Raw genomic sequence first — 20,585 nt, 5'->3', positions numbered from 1 at the left:
TCCTCCTCACCCTGCTATCTATGTTGGGACCTTCAATTCCGATCACACCATATGGAACTATTCCTATAACAACTGGGATGGTAATAATCTAGCTAACTGGAGGGATACATATAACTTGTATTTGAATTATGATGCCAAGCAGGACGGGACACTTTACTCAGCCAGATGGAACAGAACCTACACCCCAGATCTGTGCATAGTCACTAAAGACTCCGAAGACTACCCTCTTCCATCAACGAGAACCATCCTTAACAGATTCCCTAATAGTTAACATCGTCCTACATTAATAGAGATAGGAACATCAATCCCAGTCATCAGCAGAACACCAATCGTTAGATGGAATCTCCGCAGGTCCAACTGGACTGCATTTCAGAAACAAATCGAGCAAACCATTAGAGCAATTCCACCCACTCCAAATTGCTATCCTAGATTTGTTAAACTATTCAAATCTGCAGCAAAAGTCTCTATCCCTAGAGGCTACAGAAAACAATATATCACATGTTGGAGTAGAGAAAGTGAGGAACTCCTAGCCAAATATGAGGAAACTGAAGATCCAACCATTGATAAGGAGCTCATATCAACCCTGGATAAAAACAGAAAGGAAAGATGGATCTCAACCATCAATGAACTCGATTTCGTGACATCTAGTCGGAGAAGCTGGTCATTTCTGAGAAAATTAGGCGGAGCAGAGTCAACGACACACAAAACAACAGAGATAACTTCTGATCAAATGGCTAACCATTTATTGAAATCCTCCAAGATTTATCCCAGCTCTACCAGGAAAATTGCTGTACAACTTCCACCAGACAAATTCTGAAGACGGAACCAGAGCTTTCCGAACTCGTACACCCAGTATCTCGGTAAGAGATACGAATAGCCTTAAAACTTACCAAGAATAGCAAAGCTGCAGGCGTGGATGGTATACTCCCTAAGTTCCTAAAACATCTTGGTCAACATAGCCAAACACGGCTGACTGCCCTTTTCTCAGAAATCATCATCATCACTGGTAAACTACCAAAGCTCTAGCGGGAAGCCAAAATAATTGCCGTGCCCAAACCAGCAAAAGATCCAAGTGATGTTAAAAACCTACTGCCTATCTCCTTGCTTTGCACCACCTTTAATCACTTTCAAAGAATTCTCCTTAGAAGAATTTCACTACTCATCGAAAGAGCACTCCCGACTGAACAAGCTGGCTTCAGGCAAGGAAGAAGTTGATGTGACCACGTCCTGGCCCTGACAACTGAAATTAAAGCAGGCTTCCAGAAGAAACTTAAATCTGCAGCCACTTTCATCGACCTAACATCTGCTTATGATACTGTCTAGATCAGGGGCCTCCTCCTAAAACTAGGAAATATTATAAAGCGTAAAAGAACTTTCCAACTTTTTGATTCTATTCTTTCCAACAGAAAGATCCGGTACATATTCGTGGAAAAAAGAACAGGCCCAGATTCCTTCACAAGGGTCTTCATCAGGGCTCTATGTTATCCCCTATACTTTTAACATCAACGTATATGATCTATCTCATACTAGATCAAGCAAGTATGTGTACGCCGATGACCTAGCGATTTTACATCAATCCACCTCCTTTATCAACCTTGAATACAGACCTGAACACCCTGGAAGAGTACTTGAAGCAGTGGTACTTGAAGCCAAATCAAACGAAAACAGTGTCCTCAGTATTTCACCTGTACAATGCAGAGGCGACTCGACAGCTCAACCTTTCTTTCTGTGGAAATGGTAGAACACAAGCCTCACCCAAAATACCATGGGGTGAGCCTGGACAGAAGCCTAACCTATAAACGGCGCATCATCAACCTCTCCAATAATATTAAAACAGAAATAATATCATTTCAAGGCTTGCGGTGCAGAAGTCCTAAGGTCGTCTGCACTAGCCCTCGCATTCTCTGCAGCAGAATATTGTGCCCCTGTCTGGGAAAGAAGCACACACACACACACTAAAATTATAGACAACCAGCTAAACTCTACCATGCACACAATTAGTGGGACAGTGAGAAGCGCCCCTCTCTCCTGGCTGCCTGTTCTATCTAACATTGCTCCACCACACATACGGAGAAAACAGGCTTCGATTAAGGAATTTAATAAAGCAATGAGCAACCTACTCCTTCCCCTACATCAGACTCTCATAAACCCACCTAGTCTTCGCCTCAAATCTAGAAAGCCTCTCTGGTCCATGGATGAACTCTCTTCAGATACGTTTCCATCAATATCTGACATATGGAGAGAATACTGGTCCAACAATCTCCCAACAAACGGCTTCCTGGTAAAAGATCCCTGTGATCCACAGCCTGGTTTTGATATTCCGAGGAAGATTTGGTCATCAATAAACAGGATCAGAACTAGTCAGGGCAGATGTGGCTACCTTCTACATAAATGGGGGCTGTCAGGTCACCCTTATTGTGATTGTTCTCCCGTGGCTCAGACAATTACTCATATTGTGTACGGCCAAGGCGCCAATTTCATGGTGATGGCCTACAGGACTTCCACAAAGGGATGGATGAGGCCTTGATTGGCTTTCCAGCCTGGACCTTGACCTGTAGTTGGTATGGTAGTGGCGGTGGTTATGGAGGAAACAGAATATCACGGTCCCGTCTCACTACAAAGACGTTATCCTCATAATCACTCTCATAGTCCTCGTCATAGTATCAGCAGAAACTCCTCCTCATGTTAGAAGATGTTGATGTAATGTGAAATGGACCTCCTCTAATGGATCAAGTTTTCTCACACAAGACACAACTGCTCTCTAATTAAACCTAGGTTACAACTACATTTATGTTGTGAAGTGTTGTGGGAACATGCAGCCTTGTCATACTTGTTACAGCAGTACGATAATTGATTAAGACAAGTTATTTTTGCTTTATTTAAAAAAAGGAAATACTTAGAAAGCAGGTTGTGCATTTTATGTGAAGAACTTTTATATATTAAGATTTTCATCATTTGTTTCTGGAAATTGTAATTGTACTTTTCACTTAGTATCATATAGCCATAAGCATAAATAAAAATAAATAAATTATCCAAATATTGATTGAGTATCAGTAGAATCTCATGAGAAGAATGAAAATGAATTTATTGAGCTGTTCCGGGACAACTTCCTCAAGCAGCATGTGACAGAAGGAACTCGAGGTCCAAGAGTGCTAGATTTGATTATAGTGTCAGAGGGCATTTCAGTTAAAGACGTAACTATTCTGCCTCCAGTTGGTGATAGTGATCATGCGGTACTCACTTTGGAAGTGACTAAGTTTACGAGTTCCATTCAGAAAAGGTTACATGTTGAACTACAAAGCAGGAAATTATGACCAACTGAGGAGTATACCGAGTTTAGTGGAATGGGATCGGTTGCTGGATGGAAAAGATATCGATAGTGTATGGGAAGCATTTAAAAAATATTTAAATGGTGTGATATCAGAATGTGTCCCGAGAGTTCGAAAATCTTCTTAATTTTCTTGAGCAAGAGACTGGTAAGAAAAGGACGATGTGGAAGGAATATCGTGTGCATAAGGATGCCGTACGTTATGAACATTATAAGCAGCAGGCTAGAACAGTGACAACTATTGTATGTAAAGCAAAGTCTGATTATGAAAAGAAACTGGCTCTTCGTGCTAAAGACAACCCACAAGAATTCTATCGGTATGCTGCAAGTAAAAGAAAGAATGATACAGAAGAGATTTTTCAGTTAATGAGTGCCCATTTCGTTGAAAGTTATCAACCTGGTGAACGGAACATTGAGTTCCCTGTTACCTCTTCACTAGATGAAGAAATGCAGGTGTGTGAGGCCGAGGTATCAGAGCTGTTGCACAAACTGAATAAGAATTCAGCAATAGGGACTGATGGAATATCAGCATATGTGCTAAAAGAGTGTTCAGCTGAATTGGTCCTCCCTTTGACCAGGATGTTTAATATGAGTCTCAGAACAGGAAAGATTCCGCAGGAATTGAAAGAATGTATGGTAATTCCATTGCACAAGGGTGGTGCAAAGACCGATGTATCAAACTATCGACCAATTAGAAAAATGGGTTTTATTACTCGATGAGTACCAGATAAGTGCTATGAGCTTTCTCGTTTAGGAATCTGAAAAATTGTAAAGCCACGATCTTTTGGTTACAATACACGCTCCGAATACTATCACCAATGAAAGTAGTTCATTCTGTGTTGTTTTTCTATCATTCAGCAACAGATGAACAACATAAAAACTCAATACTTATGAAAAATCCATAGAAGACAATATTACGATTTAACAGAATTGTAATGTTTATTACCCCATTTAATTACTAATTAAAGTAATATGTGCGGGGTATCGCTCACTTCAAGCAATAAAGAAAATATTAAGTTTTTTTGTATTTAATACGAGGCGGGTCTGGAAAGTTCTTATAATACCTACATAGAAATTATATGAAAGCAACTGACATAGCCCCAAGAAAGAACATACTAATAGCAGTGTTAGAACTTAATGTTCTTTTATTCTTATATCGTCGTATGTTCTTTCTTGTGTTTACACGAGTTGCTTTAATATCATTTTTTTCTAGGTGTTTATTTATCAGAACTTTTCAAACCCCTCTCGCAGAAAACCCTTATTTTCTATAATTATTTCAAATAGTATAATTACACTTTTTTATGAGAATCCCTCAAATCTAATTGTTGGTTATCTTTTGTTTCGACTCTTGGTTATCTTGTGAACAAAGGCTATTCACGCCACACTGTATCTTGTACTTTCTTTAGTAATTGTAAGTTCAAAATTGGTAAGTTCTTTCATGTTGTTCATCCAACTTTCTCTCTCTTGCGTCTTCCTCTTCTCATTTCCTCAATCTTCCTCAACATAACTGCCTTTTCCAATGATTCATCAGCTCGCCTAATACGAACAAAGTACATTAACTTCTATCTAGTAACCTCCAAGGAGCATTCTGTCTTTATATTATTAAAACCGTCTTATTGGTCATTCTTGTAGTCTTTGGAATTCTTAAGTCTCCTTAATTCAAATGACCCATAATTCAAATGAATCAATTCTCTCTCTCTCTCTCTCTCTTTCTCTCTCTCTCTCTCTCTCTCTCTCTCTCTCTCTCTCTTTCTTTCTTCTTAATAATCCAGATTTCACATTCATACATCACTACTGGAAATACCATAATGTATTTCAGGATTAACAGCTTTCTTTTCCCCATGACTATCCTCCTTTTAATTTCATCTTCACATTTACTATCATTTCTGATTCTGGGCCCAAGAAAATCAAACTTTTAACAATTTATATGTTATTTCCCTCTATTATAAATTCATTTAAATTGTCAGAAGCCACAATTTTTGTTTTGCTGGTGTTTAAATTAAGCCCAACCTCGCCAGAAAAAAATAGCCGTTTGGCTTTTCATCTTAAGCCCAGCTTTCTTACTTTCCGTCTTAACCAATAGTCAATCGTTCTAGATCTTCCTTAGTTTCTTCTATGAGGGTTGTATCATTTGCATATCTTAAATTATTTATTTTCCTGCCACCAAACTTAATTCCAGCTGAAGCTTTATCAATAACAGCAATTCTCATCATATACTCACTATAATATTAAAAAGGTAGGGCGATAGTATACAACCCAGCCACACCCATGGCTGGGTTTTATACTATCTGTCTGTTACTCGAAAGACTGTTTTAAATGAAGATTATTTTTGTCATACAGCTCTCTTATCAAGATAATTAGATGATCACGTATTCTATTGGTTTCATTAAAATCCACAGTCTGTTGTGATCCACATAATCAAAAGCGTTCATGTAATCAATAAAACAGATGAATACTTCCTTCTGAAATTCTCTTGTTCTTTTCATAATCCATCTAATGTTGGCTATTTGCTCTCTAGTTCCTCTACCTCTCCTGAAGCCTGCCTGTTCTTGTGACATTTCTCTATTCACATATTTCTCCAACCTTCGTTGGATTACTTTCAGCGTAACTTTACTTGCATGAGAAATAAAAGTGATAGGGTCTATTATTCTCATAATCTCTGGCATTTGATTTTTGGGGGGATTGGGATGCACACTGATGTTTTCCCATCTCTAGGCCAGCATATTGTTTTAGAAACCTATTGACAAATTTCAGTGAATATAATCACTACTTCATCCTCAGTTGCTCTCAATAATTCCACCGCCACACCATCAGCTCCAGGAGCTTTACCTTTCGGCAGCTGCTCCATTGCTGATATCACTTCACTTTTCATTATCATGGGTTCCTCAACAAATTCTCTCTTTTCAAATTCTCCTTCAATATTCATATCTTTCTTGTACAGAACCTCTACATACTCTTTCCATCTTTTTTCACTAATTTTTCTTCCATCAGACATTTACCCGAATTAATTTTAACAACTCCTAATCTAGTGATAAACTTCCCAGAAATCATTACTTTTTTTAAAATGATCTCTTGTTCTATTCATAATATTTTCTTCAATTTGCTTGCACGTTTTGTTTAGATGTTTTTCCTTATATTTCATAGCTGATCTTTGATAATCTACACTCAGTTGTCTAACCATTTGTTTGTTTCTCTGAAGTTTCATATTTCTTTGTTTCTCTGATATTTGAATAGCTACTTCCGCATCTGCTTATAACCTTTCTTTCTTGTTGCTTTATATGGAATCGTCTTTGCTTCATCTATGACTGTATATTTTGTTTCTCCCAGAGTTCTAATTCTCTTCCTGTCTTCTCCAACCTTTTCATTTCTTTCCTACTTCTAGTTTAAATGCTTCATTTATAGGATTTAAATCAAATCTTATATTGTCCTTTTGTTTCTTCTTAGCCCTTAATTTCATTTTAACTTCGGCTACTAATAATTCATGATCTATCCCATCTACACCAGGTAGTGTTTTAGATGCTTGGACAGCACTCCTCCACCTTCTGCTAGCAATAATATAGTCTATCTGATTTCTGTATTCTCTATTAGGTGGCTTCCACGTGTACAATCTTCTTTTAAGTTGTTGGAAGCAAGTGTTTGCAATAAGGCAACTATTCTAAAAACAGAACTGCAACGTCCTTTCTCCTGCTTCATTCCTCAGTCCCAAGCCAAATTTTCTAGTGATGCCTCGATCTTCTCTTTCATCCACTTTTGCATCCCAATTATCTAATATTAAGAGAAAATATGTTTTTTCAATATGATATACCACTGGTTGCAAGTTGCTGTAAAATTCTTCTATGACCTTCACTTGATTCCGTAGTGGATGCATACACTTCTATGAGTGTGGCATTCAGCTATGCCTGTATTTTGATTAGAACTATTTTATCAGACACCGGGTTGTAACCCGAAATGTATTTTCTCTATTCCCTTCTAACTATGAATGCTACTCCATTTCCAGAGTAATACATCATCAAATCATCGATAGCATTCTTGTCCATCTCAGTTCACTGATTCCTAATCATCTTAACTGGAGTTGTTCTCATTTCTTTCTTCACCAGTTCAGTTTTCCTTGGTGCGTGCTTCTTACATTCCATCTTTGTGTAAATCAATAAAGTGATGGCTCTTCTTTAGAGATATACTCTACTAGAATTTGAACTTCCAGAAAGCTTTCATCCAGCTTCATCATTCTTGTAAACTTCATTGGAAGTTCCTCTCTGTTTTTCCCTACTTTCCAGCATTATATCAAAGTAACTTAAGCCTCTGTTCATAAGATTTTCTAGTCAAATATATACAGAAGTGGTTTGCCATTGCCTTCTTCTATGTTTGTTTAGCCTACTAGTTAAGGCTAAACAAAGTGCAAGAGATGAACGAAAGTAAAATAGGAAATATTGGCGGTGGAAGAGCAAGAAGAAAAGAAAGAAAGAAATAAGACTAGGGACTAGTCTACATATTTACTAAAATAAATCGTAAATGCCGGCGAGTGTATTCCCGTTAGCTCTCTGGTAAAATTTCGTACGAGACTTTTATAGTTTCTATGTTCCGCTTTTAAATATTGCTGGATTTAATATCCACTCGATTTATATAAACTAGTCTACATATAATATAACAGATATATATTACATGAAATAAAATATTTTCCCTCATTTTGTACCTCGGGTTCACCACTCCCTTACTCACTAAAGTGAGCGCTTGAGATGCGAAAGGAAGTTATTAGTATTCACGTAAATGAGCTAAGGCTTAGATAATTCGGAAATGATCTAGATATCAAACAAAGTTTTTGGTCTTTCATAATGATTTTAATCCTGGCGATGAATTTCATCTTCTCCCGAAGTTATTAACCCGGATAAGAAGCAGCTTGTCTGCGTTATTATTTAGCTCTTAACTAGATACCATGTGCTTGCTGCAAAACGTACTGATAGACTGAACTACTCACGAGATACTATTTATGTCTCTAATGTTGCGATTATTTTGCTCAAGTGATGCCTATATACTTTTATAACTGAAAAATTAATTCAGTGGTTCCACGTGTTAAATTTTAAATTATAGACCCATAACATTGCTAAGCCACAGCAACAAAATATTCACACGTATTTTACAAAATAGAATCCAGGCCAGGACCATAGTTACACATTTCCAGAGGCGGGCGGGGCCCGAGGGGCCAAAGTGCTAGGGATCCTTCTCTCATTGTTTCGGACCTTTAAATTGGCCCCAATTTTTCTGGGACCAAATTTAAGGCCTCTTGCGCCTGTGCATAAGTACAGCCCTGATCCAGACATTAATGAATGAGACAATAAGAGAAGATCAAACACTCTTCTGACCTGGGATAGACAACATTTTTACAGTTAATAGGCTGGCTGAAACGTACTGAGCATACAATTTGCATATATACTGCAGTTTTATTGACTTCAATCAATTAAATGCTTGTTTGAAGTCAATAAAACTTCAAATAAGCATTTGATTTCATTGAAAGGAACAAAGTGACAAATCTTAAAATCGATTATGTTAAATTCAGAAATACAAACCGTTATTATGAATTAATATAAAGATACGAAAGCAACAACTGTCAAATTTCAGAAAATAAAAACAGCAAATTCAAAGTAGAGAAAAGGAGTCATGCAGGATTATCCGATCTCACCTAGTTTATTTTACATCTTGAAGAAATATGCAAACCATAGCCAAAGGACCGGTTTATCAAATCGAGGGCATAAATATTAATCACATTAAATATAGCGCCTACGTAGTTCAGTTAGTATAGACGAAGCCCTTTGGTCGAAAATACCTGTGTCGATTCCCGTCAGTGATGTGAGGAACCTTTATCTGGTCTCTTTCGACTAAAGGTGAGTTAGCTGGTCTCATACAGGTGGGGAGGGGGGGGGTTCACCCGGACACTCGGGATTTGCGTCTCCCTGAACAGGCAAACCTTTCCCATGAACACACATGGATTACAACCATGAATACGTCTAAGTCATATACCGGTCCCGAAACCAGATAACATCGGGGATTGGGGAAAAGCAATGATGAACAACCCTGTAAACATCTCACCAGGAATACTTTGTGGTCAATGCCTACAAAGTAACTTACGGTCGGAAACAACTGAAAGGGAAAATCAGTCAGTCAGTATATTAAATATGCCCATGATATTATTATTCTTGCAGAATCTAGAGTACAATGGGAAAAGAGAATATTATTTTTAAATGCAGAATCCAATACTTTTGAAATTAAAATCAATCTAAGCAAAACTAAAACAAACAAAACTAAACCAATATCGGCAAGACCTTTTTTCTAAGTTGGTACATCTGGCATAAGCATCCAGGAGAAATTGGTTTGTTTTATACAGCTTTCTGAAGCAAAAGTGTTGTTTGTATCCCTCGAAATGGATAAAATTGAGTATCGTGCGGTTATAAAATTCTTTGTAAAAGAAGGTTTAACGCCAAACGAAATTCATTCGAAGTGCATAAAATTTATGGGCACTCTTCTCTCTCGTTCTCTACAATTAAGAAATGGGTTGCCGAGTTTAAACGTGATCGTACCAGCCTTGAAGATACTTGAAGGACGTCCAAAAAGTGCAACAACACCACATATCACTGATCAATTTCGAGATATGGTATTGGATGCCCGGCGAGTCAAAGTGCGTGAAATTGCTGAGACTATAGGCATTTCAAAAGAAAGTGCAAGATATATTTTGCATGATGAATTGCAAATGAAAACGTTTTGCGCAAAATGGGTGCCGCGTTTGCTCACAGCAGGTCAAAAACGCACTCGCATGAAAATCTCTGAACTGAAATCTCTGGGAGGAGCGTTTTAACAAGAGTCAAACTGATTTTGTGCGTCTATTTATTACTATGGATGAGACTTGGATTCACCATTACACACGAGAATCCAAATGGACAGAAGTCGGTTGTCAGGAAATCAGGAAATGTCATAGCATCGGTGTTTTGGGATGCAAAATGCATTTTGTTTATTAATTATCTTGAAAAGGGTAAAACAATAATCGCGGAATATTATTCCGATCTTTTAACCAGATTAGATGAAAAACTTCGTGAGAAAAGACACGGTTTGCAGAAGAAAAAAAATCATCTTTTAATCCAGACAATGCACCTGCTCACAAAGAACTTCCACCCTATTCCCCAGATTTGGCTCCCTCTAACTTCTATTTCTTCCCAAAACTAAAACTGCTTCTCGCTGGTCAGGGTTTTTCTTCGAATCAAGAGGTGATTGCAGCTGTAGAGTAATATTTTGCATATCTTACTGAGAACCACTTCAGGGACGGGATAATATCGCTCGAGCATCACTGGAATAAATGCATTGGTCTTAAGGGAGATCATATTGAACAATACAAATAATTGTGAAATTATAAATTTGTTTTTTTATTGTTAGACTGAGAACTTTTCAGACCACCCTCGTAATAATAGCCCGTGATATTCTCCACTCAAAAGATAGACAACAGGCAACAACGGAATACACCAAAAGAGTTAGAAATAATCTGAAAAACGGAATTTGGATTTACCTCAATTAGAGCAATGATGGCAGAAAGTGAAAATGGGTTAGAACAAATTGTTCAAAGAATTGAAAACTCTTGTAAAGAGTATGGACTAAGAATTAACACAAAAAAGACCAAGATATAATGGGTAGAAAAATAGGAGATAATGTAAAAATGAGATGTGGAGGAAAGATTTTAGAAGACGTGGATAGATTTCAATATTTAGGTAGCTGGATCTCAGAGAAAGGAACTTCAGAGTTGGACATTCGAAATAGAATAGGCAAAGCTAAATCGGCATTTATGGAAATGAAGAGAATTTTAATAAACAAGAATATTAAAATAGGTGTTAGAGTTGGAATAGTTAAAGCAACAGTTTGGAGTATTGCAAGTTATGGAAGTGAGTCATGGACACTCAGAAAGAGAGATATGGAAAGAATTAATGCATTGGAAATGTGGTATTATAGAAAGATGGAAAATATTAGCTATACAGAAAGAATATCAATTCAAGAAGTTTTAAGAAGAGTTGGGATGGAAGGAACACTGCTCAAGAATATTATGCAAAGAAAGACCAAATTTGCAGGACATCTTCTGAGAGGTTCTTCGGGACACCTGACGAGAACTATATTACAAGGGAAAGTTAAGGGGAAGGGAAGACTTGGAAGACCAACTAGAGAGTGGTTCAATGACATCGTGGAATGGACTGGTTTAAGAATGACCAGAGGCGACAGACAGAGAGAAATGGAGAAGAGCTGCTCATCTGCTGCAACCCTCTTGCTAGAGGATGCTACCGGACGACGACGAGAGCAATGAACTCTTGGGCTATATACTAGTGATTCGACATACAGGTGTCATAATAGATTGGACAAAAGAAAACCTGAATGAATTAGACCGAAAAAATAGCAAATTAATGACTTGCATTGCATCCACGAAGTGATGGTAACTGGTTGTACTACCTACCAAGAAGAATAGGTGGACGGGGTCTGTTGCAAGTGAGACCGAGTGTGGAAAAAAGAAGAAATTAGTTTAAAAAATTACATCGACAATAGCACTGAGCAAATGCTTCAAGCAATTTCTCAAGCAGGTCTTGTAAAAGAAATATGAAATAAATGAACACTTGCATGGCCAATTTCTTCGAAATACTGAGGGAAAAGCCTGACGTGACCAAGACGTGGCAATGGATATAATATCGATATATTAAAAAAGAAACAGAACGATATATTCCAGCCGCTCAAAAACAGGCGTTACAAACTAATGTAATCCAAGGAAAAATTTTCCATATCAATAATAATAGAAAACGTAGATTATGCGATCGGAAATATAATTCTGTAGAACATCGAATCAGTGCCTGCAGTAAGATAGCCCAAAATGATTATAAGTACTATTAGAATCACGTGGCCAAAATAATTCATTGGCATGTATGCCAATATATAGAAAAGAAAGCCAATATATAATAAAGAAAAACGTGGTTTTCCTACTCTTCTGGTGGCAGCATAAAATAGAGACGTTATTGGAAAACGAAACAGCAAAACATTCTCTGGGACTTTCGAATACGAACTCGGCAATTGGAACAAAATAGATCTGACATCACAATTATTGAATGTGAGCAAGTTTGGATTGTTGACATCAGTACCCACCGATAACAACAACAACAAAGAATTAGAAAAAGTCACTAAATATCGAAATCTGTCAATCGAAGTTGGCCGGCTATGGCTTAAACACACGAACGTCATCCCAATAGTTATCGGTGCACTTGTCGACTTGATTGGCCTAGTGGTTAGCGTATGCCTCTCGAGCCAAAAGTTTGCGGTTTCGATTCGACATGGATGTTTGCGATTGTCTTAATAACCAATTACCATATGTACTGCTGTGACCTTTGCCCTGCCCCATTATGACCCTTAATGTCTTTACATCATAAAAATCAAATAAAAAAATCGGTGCACTTGGTACAATTTCAGAGAAGCTATCTAATTTTCACCGACGTACCATATATGATCTACAAAAAACGGCATTATTTTTAATAGTTCATATTTGACGATGCTACCCGAGGTACTATTTTTAGATTGTTGGGCACAATCTTAATTGTTTTGTATCACTAGTGTTTCAATGTTATCTTGTTTTGACTGTGAATTAAGTGTGTAAATAATAATAATAATAATAATAATAATAATAATAATAATAATAATAATATTTATGGATTCAGACTCTTCTAAACCAATCATGTGAGCTGGACAAATTGCAAATATTAAGTCACTCCTGGGACCAGAATGAGTATTACATATTTTGAAAAATACATTTAAAGCCGTAGTTACATTTTTATGTGGATCTAACCCCAAGAAACTGTTTTGAAGTTTAGTACTGCAGGAAGGCCAAGATTTCGATATTCTGGATTACATAATTTTAGTAATTCTGCTCTCGAGACTGCTTATAAACGTTTTTCAAGCCTCCTCGATTCTCCAAGTAAGCTAAAATGCGCTCTTGCAACAGACGAAGGAATTCACCACCGTCATCATTATCATCATGCGTATCAAGGATTTAGGCCCTAGCATGGCCTGTTCCGGCCTTAGAAGTCATCGTTGAATAGTTCAAGAGGACGTCCTGGTTTTCTATTTCCTAATGGCTTGTACTTCAAGGCTTGTTTTGGTAATCTTTCTGTTTTCATTTTTTGAACGTGTTCCATCCATTTATGTTTATATATTTTTATTTTTTCTATTACTGGTTCTTGGTTTAATTATTTCATAATTTCTTCGTTTCTTTTGTGATCAAATAGGGAATACTTTACAGTTTTTCTCATAAACTTCATTTCTGCTGTTATGAATCTTCGTTTGTCTTTTTTGTTTTATTGTCCAGATTTCACTTCCATACATTATGACTGGTGGGGCTAATGTATACTTTTAGTATGGTTTGTTTTTGATCTAGGTTTGGTTTAAATATAGAGTTTATTACACCTGTCATTTTTAAATATTTTGCAATTTTTACGTTTATATCTTTTTCATTTTCATATGTGACCATACATCCTAGGTAGTTAAATGAATTCACCAGCTCTAAGATCTTGTTATCTATTATTATTTTAGTTCTTGCTGGATCTTGTCCTTTAAAGGCCATAGTTTTTGATTTTCTGTTGATATTATCATACCATAATCTTTGGCTATCTCATTTAGATCTAAAATAGCTTTCTGTAAGTTATCTTCAGAATTTGTAATTATTATTTGGTCGTCGGCAAAAAGAAGAGTGTTTAAGTTCACTGTAGGAGAAAGTTTAATTCCTCGATGTAAATTTTTATTCCATTTTATTATTAGTTCATTTAAGTAAATATTAAAAAGAATTGCTGAGAGGGGAAATCACTGTCGGACCCCTTGGTTTATCTCTCTCGTATATGATAGCTCGTGATTTAATCTTATTTGTATTTGATTATTTTCATATATGCCTGTGATGGCTTTTAGGATATTATTTGGCATTTGTCTTTCTTTTAATATGTTAAATAATATGTTTCTTTTAACTTTGTCAAATGCTTTTTCAAAGTCAATAAATGCAATATGTGTTTCTAAATTATATTCTCTTCTTTTCTCTATTATTAATTTTAGGCAAAAGGCCGGGTCTATACGTGATCGTCCTTTTCTAAATCCATTCGGTGAATTCATCTATCATCTAAAGTCATTCACAAAACATCCATGGTATAGTGGGAATCCAAACTCGCGGCCATTTGGATGAACAGCGAGGACGATATCTATTGGGACCTCAGACTAGCTATAGCTTAACTGGGCTAATTTCTTCTGACGGAGCACTAATTTTATCTCGGCAAAGTTTGTAATACACAAATCACTAAAAACTACCAGTACTCTTTATGGCAAGCATACTGTTCCTATAAAGGAGTTGGAAGTTGCCGCAGCATTAAGATTCGCCATTACTGGAACTAGGGGTCAATTCCAATTCAGACAGTCCCAGACAACGGTATCTCTTCCATCCATACTTCATAGTTGGTACAACACATTCGGGCAGAAAGCTTTCTCCTTGCATCGACCAAATCCATACGCTTCCGTCGAACTACCAAATGGCGATCACTACAGAAATTTCCATGGCTGTGCATCCATGGAAACCCGTGTTGTTCAGCTTCATACCCTTGCGTTACTTGAAGAGGCCAATTTTTCTCCCGACGTTGCTACTTCATAATAATAATAATAACTTCATTTATAGTTGATCGACGTAACTGCATCAGGACAGAAATTTCCCGCACTGAATTGCTGCAAAGGTGACATTCTATAATAGCCTCGAGTCGAAAGTCACTGAGCTCTTCGGTAAGTCCATTTTACTGCTGTTTCCTTGTTCTCCTCGTAAAGATTGCAAGACTATGTACTTTCTTTTATACCTCGATGAGCCGTGATTATGACGTATATAGCCATTTCCACTACTACGAAAAAGGTGTCCGAATATTTTTGATCAGTAGTGTACTTGATTAATAACTTACCTCTAAACAGATCTCTCCACTCTCCATCACACGCACATTTTACTTTCTGTTGTTTGCACTTTTGTAAATATTTCCATACACTCTGTTCATTAGAACTACCATTCTCCCCTTTTTCTTTTAAATCTCTGTTAATGCGCCCTGAAGCACGCAATACTCTTTCATATTTCAACTCTAAAACTAGTTTTCCTTCCTTCCTCCTTATTCATTCATTCTCCTACTGCTGTCATTTGGAACACTCATCCCTCATATAATTCCCGAAGAGTAATTTCATCGTTAACCTCAAGATTACTTCAGGTTGATGACCCGTAGCTCAACGTTTCCCCTATTGTGAAATATCATCGGTTGAATAACCCGTACTGTGGATGGGATTACAATAAAAAATAATAATAAAAATTATTCTTTACAAAGAAATGATTGGTTTTTTGAATACCACGTGTTTCGCAGCCACTGGTTTAAGAGTTCTTGTGTGATGTTTTCGCTGTATATTTGAACTGCAAATATGATGACTGTTTTATTTGATTTTACAACATAATACCCTATCCGGGTTTGCTTTCTTTTAACATACAATATGAGCTTCAAACTTTCAATGATCGACTTATTTAACTACTTTTCGTTTATAGCATAGCTTCGTGATGAATCCAGATGCAGAATTGTACAAAAGGTATCATCAGACCTTTCAATTCATAGATGCAAAGGAATTTTTTCAAGATGTTCTTCCAAAGTTGGAATGGACTGAAAATGAAATGGTGATGGATGTTGGCTGTGGAACTGGGAATACCACCAAACATCTGTTATTGCCAGGCTGTAAAAAATTAAAGAAAATAGTAGCCATTGATATTCTAAAGAGTATGATCGAACTTGCAAACAAGGAAAATTTTTTGAAGGAGATCGACTATCATGTGGCAGACATAGAAAACAGGTAAGTGTTTTAATTATTACTCATGCTTGCAGTATTATCACAATAACATAATTTTGTTTGTTGTGTTTTTCTAACGTGATTTCAAGCTTGAAACAATAAATAAAAAGCTTTTTTACGAAATTTTTACAGAAATTGAACAACTTGTTATTATTAAACCGGAGTATCAGATTGGTGTATCAATATCAGTTCACTTCTTTTTCTTCTTCTTCTTCTTCTTATTATTATTTTTTAATTTTATTTTTTTTTTATTATCTGATCTCTTTTGGAGTCATTTCCCACATCCACTTTAAAAGTGATCGCTGAAGAGGGCAGGAATATTCTCCGATCACACCATCTCTTTACTCATCTTCCTGTATTTCATTTTCCTTGTACTATATACCATAGTATATAGTATTGTAATTCTTTTTTAGCTTATTCAGTGAACAATTTCTATTCAGATGTTGAATCATTTGTTTCTACAATTCAGCATTCAGTGTATGAGTAGAACTAATCTAAAGTAATATGGCGAAAGAGGAAACAGAGTGAAAGAGGAAAGGTTAGCAAAATGAGTATTTGATGCCAGGATGTCAGGAAAAACACGCAGGTCTACGTTGTAGGGAATTGATGCAATCAAAACTACCCTAAGAGACAGAAACATAATATGAGTCAATATTGCAGTGCTGACAACTGATTAATTTGGATAGAACATTTTAAGCAGATTAATAATAATGTAAATTTAATGAGGTAGCACTGCTATAGTAGAATTCATCCATTGAGAGTACATATGAAAAAACTGATAACGAGGATGACTAAATTATTACATGATCGGCAATTTCTAATTTCATTTTTTTCCTTGCTTTTTCTTATGTGCTGTTTATTTTTCTTTACCAGCATTGCTGTATTAAAATAAATTTAACGGCCTACCCATGTAACAAAGATTACATAGAATTTATGGAAAAACTTCAGTAGATTTCACTCAATGTTACATGGACATCATCAGTTAGGTATATCGTTAAAATCAGATGAATCGCAACAACGAGTCATAAATGATGCGTATATTAGCTCGTGTCTCGGTCGCAGCTGAAGAGTATGATATTACACTATTATAGTTTAAAGGAACAGTTTTAGAAAGTTGTGTACAAAAAAAGTTTAAATAATTATTACTTTTAAAAAATACATGAACAAATTAATGGAGATCACTTCCAAAACTTGGATGTTGGTGCAACTGATCAGTTGAGGTTTTCGGACGATTTGGTAGCGTTTTTTCATATATTTCAATGAAATAATAATTTCAATCGAATTTGAACTTGCTTAACTGAAGAAGTTTTATCTGGCTCCAGAGAACTCTGTACCTAGTGTCAATAGTGTGAGAAGGACAGATTTGTCGGATTTCAAAAATGTAACATAATCTTGATTTTTTTTTTTTCAATTCTATTCAAGGCATTCTGCCAGACCATCCAAAATAGAAATAATGAAATGAGTAGGGTAGTTGGCAGATACCTGATAAGGAAATAGGTGGTAATCCATCCCTTGCAGTTAGTTGATGACAAGATGACATCTTTGCTATTTTGGACAGATCGGCCGTTCTGACTTGATTAGAATTGAAGAACATCAAGACCATCCTATCTAAGAGGCTGCAGTATTTTATTGACTCATTTTGGAACAAAACTGGCTCTAAATATGGTATTCTTTATTACAGTTAAAGATATTTTGCAAAATACACTGATTTCTTTCCTAAATAAGAGAAAGGTATTTTTATTTCTAGACTTCTTTAACCATTAAGTAATATTCTAAACATGGTTTAAATAAAAATGTATTAAACAAATAAATAACCTCATTGACAAGACTGTTTAGGACACACGAACAAATCAACTATTTTCTCTAAAATGTGATGTTTTTTGACCTAATCAACAAAAGAGGTATCCACTCGTATTATTTCTATATGAGTTTTGTTTTAAAAAAATCGAAAACATTAATTCCTGTAGTGGTCATTGTTTGCTCACGACAATGCATGAATTTACTCTCGTTATTTAAAATAAAAATAAAAATAAAAAAACCCAGCAGTGCTTAAATGATTCAAATTACAGTCCCGAAACCCTGCTAAAGACTAAACATGGAACTTTTTCAAATAAAGACATTGTTTGGAAAACGGATACATCGACCACTTGGCCAACCTTTGTCATTTAAAATTTTTAATAACTGTTTAATATTATTTTAATTTTAATTTTAATTTCATTCTTAACATGAATTTATTTACTTAATTTCTGACAGTATTAAAAAATGACCCGTGTAACGCTGATTAATATTTCTGTTATTAACTTTGTTTCAGGAACTCTTTTCTTCCAGAATGGGAAGGCCAATTTACGAAGATATTCTCTGTGTACTGTTTCAACTGGTTAAGGAACTCTTCAGAAGCATTTGCCAATGTTTTCTCATTGTTAGCGCCAGGGGGAGAAATGGCAATATTATTTGGTACTCACACACCTATATTTGATGTTTTTGATGTCTTACGAAAAATAGCCGATGGAGCGAGCATCTAAAGGAAAATGTCTTCTATGAACAGTAAAATAGATGCAATAATTTATGAAAATTTAAAAAGGAACAATAAAGTGCTATCTTTGAAAACAAGAAGAAGCAAAACAAAAAAGGTTAGTTTTGCTTGTCAATACTAGATGTATATAAATGAGTGCAATTCACCACAATACTGTGCTCTGTATAATCCACAGAGTGTGCTGATTAAGCTAATGCATTAAAAGGACGCCAAACTCGATCATTTCTTCATCCTTAAATATATGAAGCTTAAGTTTCAAAAATAAAGAGGAAGCGGGCGTTACGATAATGCAAGTTCGTCATCGGAGTTCCATTAGTATGACACTTGTTAAAAGACGCGAATTCCCCATAAGGCCATGTTCGCATTTTATAAATGCCTCGGATTCAAGTTTAACTGTCCTCTATAGCCAATGGGATTACTATGGGATTGAAAGGAAGCTTTCTGTTCTAAACTTCCACCAGGTCTAGGATTTCACTTATAAGAGCATGCTAGACTTCTTATTTTGATTTCTTTGCAGCAATATCTTCGTTGTCTCAGCAAGAAAAACTATACTTTTGATAGTTGTGGAGTCACACATTGAGTGTTCGCGATTCTCTAACCAAACTAAGATACATGTCGTCCCTAGTGTTTCTCGATCATTGCATGGGGTAATGCAATGCAAAAAAAAAATTATGCAAGGGTTTGCGTTATCTGCCCTAAGCCAGGAGGAAAGGGTAGAAAAAATACCAATTTAGTTTTGCTTTCGTCAGGTACTCTATCTATTTTCTTCAATTCCTGCTTCTTTAATGGCTCTTTGAGTGGAATCCAAGCCATTAACCCTTTCTGACCTGAATTTTTTTTTACAAGTGAAAAAAAATTTTCTTTCTATTTATTTTGTCTTTAGGTCTAAAAAAGCAAGGATATCAAGTATTTTTCTGAAAAATACATTTTCATTTTTCAGAAAATGAAAATGTATTTTTTTTCAATGATTCATGGAAATTTCATTTTCAATGAATCATTGAAAATGAGATGAGTCATTTTCAATGAATCGTTTCAGAATTGGAATCATTCCCCATAATATGGAGGTTTTAACCCTTTCTGCCCTAGTGATCAATTGGAATCACTAGGGCAGAAAGGGTTAAAACCTGATGCTCTTAAGCAACTACTTTGACCTCTCTCTCTCTCTCTCTCTCTCTCTCTCTCTCTCTCTCTCTCTCTCTCTCTCTCTAGAATTTTCGAAAACTAACATTTCTAATCTAGTCTATCGGCTAACATACCATTACACTCAAATTGGGAAAGATTTACTCCTTAAAATTACTCAAGATTTGCAGAATAAAAATACTACAGATGTTGTTCTTTTCGTCATTATTTAGGATTGTGCATGTAGCAACTAAAGCTAGAGACGTATAATACACCCGTTAAATGCGTGTGTTTTCCTCTGAGCGATGTGCCTGTTTTCAGGATGAAAAATTGATTTTTCTGTGAAAACACACTGCCACTGTCCTATGAGAAGGCAAATTCACATTGAGGTTTTCTTTTTTTTTAAAGGAAATTATAAAGATGTTTCGCTTGCCGCATGGGATTCGAACCAAAAAAGCATCTTCGAAGACTTCTGAGTTAACCTTACAGTGTAAGAGCACAGGGCAGGTGCATTTTGGCTGTGTCACATGTCACACTATCATTGAAGTGACTGCCTCTTTCTGCCATTTGAATAAGGGGTGATCACTATGTCGTGCTACCGACCTAACAAAAATAAGGACACCACTTATTTGAAATCGTATCCTGCTAATTCCTCTTCTTTCTCTTCCATTTGTTCTACTACTTCCAACAGTTTGCATTGGAAGCTGA

At 36.1% G+C, this 20,585-nt stretch overlaps 1 protein-coding gene across 1 annotated transcript in view; it reads left to right on the top strand.

The window, feature by feature from the left end:
- Positions 1-15,941: 15,941 nt before the first annotated feature.
- Positions 15,942-20,585, top strand: part of LOC150105099 (4-vinylphenol methyltransferase 2-like) — a 39,710-nt gene continuing 35,066 nt past the window's right edge. The window contains exons 1-2 of the mRNA XM_090395115.1: positions 15,942-16,228; positions 18,537-18,666. Of these exons, the coding sequence (XP_090251241.1) occupies positions 15,942-16,228; positions 18,537-18,666 (417 nt within the window). The remainder of the gene's footprint in view (positions 16,229-18,536; positions 18,667-20,585) is intronic.

Source organism: Typopeltis vanoorti, chromosome 7 (assembly GCF_054136105.1).
Source record: "Typopeltis vanoorti isolate ZY-2024b chromosome 7, IOZ_Tvanoo_1.0, whole genome shotgun sequence".
In the NCBI taxonomy this organism is placed as follows: Eukaryota; Metazoa; Arthropoda; class Arachnida; order Uropygi; family Thelyphonidae; genus Typopeltis; species Typopeltis vanoorti.
The sequence above is the reverse complement of the archived record's forward strand: the minus strand, read 5'-3'. Positions and strand labels throughout refer to the sequence as shown.